Below are 4,050 nucleotides of genomic sequence, written 5' to 3'. Positions count from 1 at the left end.
CCACGAGTCATGAGGGGGCCATAGTTCCCCCATGCTGGCTCAGGAATTCTGGGGGTTGAAGTCCACGAGTCATGAGGGGGCCATAGTTCCCCCATGCTGGCTCAGGAATTCTGGGAGTTGAAGTCCACAAGTCATGAAGGGGCCATAGTTCCCCCATGCTGACTGAGAAATTCTGGGAGTTGAAGTCCACGAGTCAAAAAAGAGCCAAGGTTGCCTACCCCTGGTATAGGTCTTCCTGCCTGAGCAGGGGGTTGGACTAGAAGACCTCCAAGGTCCCTTCCCACTCCGTGAGTCCGTTAGTTTAAAACCACCCATCTTCCTCACTGAGGGACAGCTGGCTGCGGAATTCTGGGAGTTGAAGTCCACGCCTCTTCAACTTGCTGGTTAATGGACCGACTTGAGAGTCTTTCCGATCAAAGAAGTCATCTTTTTTTTTTCAATATAATTTTTGTTATGATTTTTGTTCGCTGGTAGTATAAAAGATGAAGATACGTAAGCAAAGAATAGGGAATCCTCCATTCTGTCTTGATGCCGCTTTATTCTTTCCCACCCGAAAGGCGAAGCGGCCGGTCTGGCTTTGGGCCTGGTGATGCTGGGATCGAAAAACGCCCAGGCCATTGAGGACATGGTGGGCTATGCCCAGGAGACCCAGCACGAGAAGATTTTACGGGGCTTGGCCGTTGGCATCGCCTTGGTGATGTACGGGCGCATGGAGGAAGCCGATGCCCTCATAGAGAGCCTCTGCAGAGATAAGGTGAGTTTTTTCCCCCCTCTTTCTCAGCGCTCTTTTCTTTTTTTTAGAAAGAACTGCCAGTATTTGACTTTGGAGCATCTATCCCCCAACCTGGTGCTTTCTGGGGGATGACTATGGGTTACGAAGGGCCACTTTGGTCTAGTGGTTAAAGCACCAGGCTAGGAAGCAGGAGACCACGAGTTAAAGTCCTGCCTTAGCCGTGAAAGAATGACTTTGGGCCGATCACCAGGAGACAGGTGAATTCTAGTCCTGCCTTAGCAATGAAAGCTGGCTGGGTGACTTTGGGCCAATTGCCAGGAGACGGTGAGCTCTAGTCCCGCCTTAGGCATGAAACCTGGCTGGGTGACTTTGGGCCAATCACCAGGAGATGGTGAGTTCTAGTCCTGCCTTAGCAATGAAAGCTGGCTGGGTGACTTTGGGCCAATTGCCAGGAGACGGTGAGTTCTAGTCCCGCTTTAGGCATGAAAGCTGGCTGGGTGACTTTGGGCCAATCACCAGGAGATGGTGAGTTCTAGTCCTGCCTTAGGCATGAAAGCTGCCTGGGTGTCTTTGGGCCAATCACCAGGAGATGGTGAGTTCTAGTCCTGCCTTAGGCATGAAAGCCGGCTGGGTGACTTTGTGCCAGTCACCAGGAGACTTGGAGTTATAGTTCCATCTTAGACAGGAAAGCAGCTAGGTGACTTTGGGCCAGCTAGCAGGAGATGGTGAGTTCTAGTCCCGCCTTAAGCATGAAAGCAGCTAGGTGACTTTGGGCCAATCACCCGGAGACGGTGAGTTCTAGTTTCACCTTTAGGTGAGAAAGGCAGCTGGGTGACTTTGGGCCAGTCCCTCTCTGTCAGTCCAACCCACCTCACACAGGGTTGCTGTTGTGGGGAAAATTGGAGAAAACATAAAGAAAACAACAGCCTAACCAAGGAATCACCAAGGAGAAAACCACAACCCCTACTAACACTGACAGGAGAAGCTATTAGTCTATAAACAGAGCAACCCTCCTCCCTCCCTCGTGCACTGATGCCGTTCCCTAGTTGGTTCGTGAAACGTCTCCAAGAAAGTAGCCCAGCTCAGAGAGCCCTCAGGAGCCCACAGTTCAACCCTGAGCTATCAATATTTTCTTTTATCGGTTTCTAATAAATCTTATTAATTCATCCCTACAAAGTCTTCCCTGGCGTGGCTTTCGATAGAGATCTTTCTAGGCCTTCCTGGAGATCGATCTGTGGGCAAAAACAGTTATCGTGGCCCTGAATTTGGCCGTTTTTTCCTGAAATTTATAACGCTTTTTTTTTTCTTTTCTCCAGGACCCAATTCTCCGCCGTTCGGGGATGTATACCGTCGCAATGGCTTATTGCGGCTCAGGAAACAACAAAGCCATCAGGCGTCTGTTGCACGTGGCGGTGAGGGCTCCTTACTCTGGAGTAAACCGTAGAAATTGGAATGAATGAATGAATGAATGAATGAATGAATGAATGAATGTAGTCCTCAACCTACAACCGTTCATTTTGTGACGGTTCGAAGTTACAATGGCCCTGGAGAGAGTGGCTTACGATTGTTTTTCACACTCACGACCGTTGCAGCATCCTCAGGGTCACACGATCAGAATCCAGATGCTTGGCAACTGACATGGACTTAGGACAGTTGCAGTCAGCCTGCGGTGTCCCCGGGGTCATGGGCTCCCCTTTTGCGACTGTCTGACAATGGGGAAGCCAGATTCACTTAACAACCATGTTATATTAGGCCCATCCCCGAAAATCAAGCTGGGGGTTACTTTCTTGGGGGGGGGGCTTACTTTTGGGGAAACACAGTATGGCTGACAATCTTAACTGGGGCTTATTTTGGGGGTAGGGCTTATATTACGAGCATCCTGAAAAATCAGGCTTGTTTTCCAGTTAGGATTTATTTTCAGGGAAACGGGGGTAATAAATGCTCAGGAAACAGGGGTAACAAATCCGCGCGAGTGATTTCCATATATTTAGGCTAATTTCTGCTCTCTCTTTTTTTCTTTTTTTCTTTTTCGTAGGTGAGCGATGTGAACGATGACGTCAGACGGGCGGCTGTCGAATCTCTGGGCTTTATTTTGTTCAGGTACAGTCGCCATTTTCCCGCAATCCGGTCGGAGCCAGAATTTTTTTTTTTTGGTCTCTCGACGTTGCGAGTATTGGTTTTGTCCTGTGTAAACCGGTTGGGTTTTTTTTGTTGTTGTCGTTGTCGTTGTCGAGACTGGCTGGGAAGCTCTGGTTCCGATTTCCAGCGACGGTCTCCAGTTCGCACGAGAGGACCCGTTCCTTGGTGCTTGCGCGAAACCTCCGCGAAAAAGCTGGCTCGGTTGATCAAATATCGTCTGCTGGGGAAAAAAAATATTTCGGAGTTCTCGTAGGTGGGATTTTAAAAAGCGTGGGGAAGGGGAGAAATTTTCCGTGTTTAAAGCCGGGCTGGGGGAGGGAAGGAGCAGGACTGTAGGGTCCTTGGTGGTCTCTCAGCTGGATTGTGGCTTGTTTTCTTGCAGGCGTTTCATTACCCAACTAGGTAACATCATCAGTGAGAGAAGGGAGTGGTGTTTGTGGAAATGAGGAGGAGAGAGGAGAAGGGCGCTCTCGCTTCTCTAGAAGGTCAACTGGGAGGACATTAGAAATTCAGAACTACAGTAGTGGCCAAAATTGTGGAAACCTTTTGGGAAAAGTGTCCAGTGGAAATGCCACCTTGGGTTATAATAATAATAATAATAATAATAATAATAATAATAATAATAATAATAATAATAATAATAATAATAATAATAATAATAATAATAATAAAGTTGGAAGGGACCTTGGAGGTCATCTAGTCCAACCCCCTGCTCAGGCAGGAAACCCTATACCATTTCGGACAAAGGGCTGTCCAGTCTCTTCTTAAAAACTTCCAGTATTGGAGCATTCACCGCTTCTGGAGGCAGGTTGTTCCACTGGTTAATTGTTCTCACTGTCAGGAAGTTTCTCCTTAGTTCTAGGTTGCTTCTCTCCTTGATTAGTTTCCATCCGTTGCTTCTTGTCCTGCCTTCAGGCGCTTTGGAGAATATGGGTTTGTGTGTGTGGGTATGGCATGTGTATATGTGTGTTGTGTATGTTTTTGGGTGGATATATTCCTCCTTCCATTATATATTCAAGATGGACAGTATTTAATATTTATTTGTTACGTATATGTAGGGGTGTGGGTCTATACATACGTTGTATATAGTACGTTTTAGGTGTGTGTCATGTATGTGTTTCACTTTGAGAGCCGGCAACTAAATTTCATTTTTTGATGTGTGCCATTGTGCCCAGTAA

The 4,050-nt window shown here is 47.4% G+C and overlaps 1 protein-coding gene across 1 annotated transcript in view; it reads left to right on the top strand.

Moving 5' to 3' along the window:
- The window catches only part of PSMD1 (proteasome 26S subunit, non-ATPase 1), a 31,816-nt gene that overhangs the window by 22,954 nt on the left and 4,812 nt on the right, over positions 1–4,050 (top strand). The window contains exons 14-16 of the mRNA XM_015827773.1: positions 558–754; positions 2,050–2,145; positions 2,769–2,833. Of these exons, the coding sequence (XP_015683259.1) occupies positions 558–754; positions 2,050–2,145; positions 2,769–2,833 (358 nt within the window). The remainder of the gene's footprint in view (positions 1–557; positions 755–2,049; positions 2,146–2,768; positions 2,834–4,050) is intronic.

Source organism: Protobothrops mucrosquamatus, unplaced genomic scaffold (genome assembly GCF_001527695.2).
Source record: "Protobothrops mucrosquamatus isolate PMUCROS unplaced genomic scaffold, P.Mucros_1.0 scaffold3940, whole genome shotgun sequence".
NCBI lineage: Eukaryota > Metazoa > Chordata > Lepidosauria > Squamata > Viperidae > Protobothrops > Protobothrops mucrosquamatus.
This window is presented reverse-complemented; position numbering and strand designations above follow the sequence as displayed.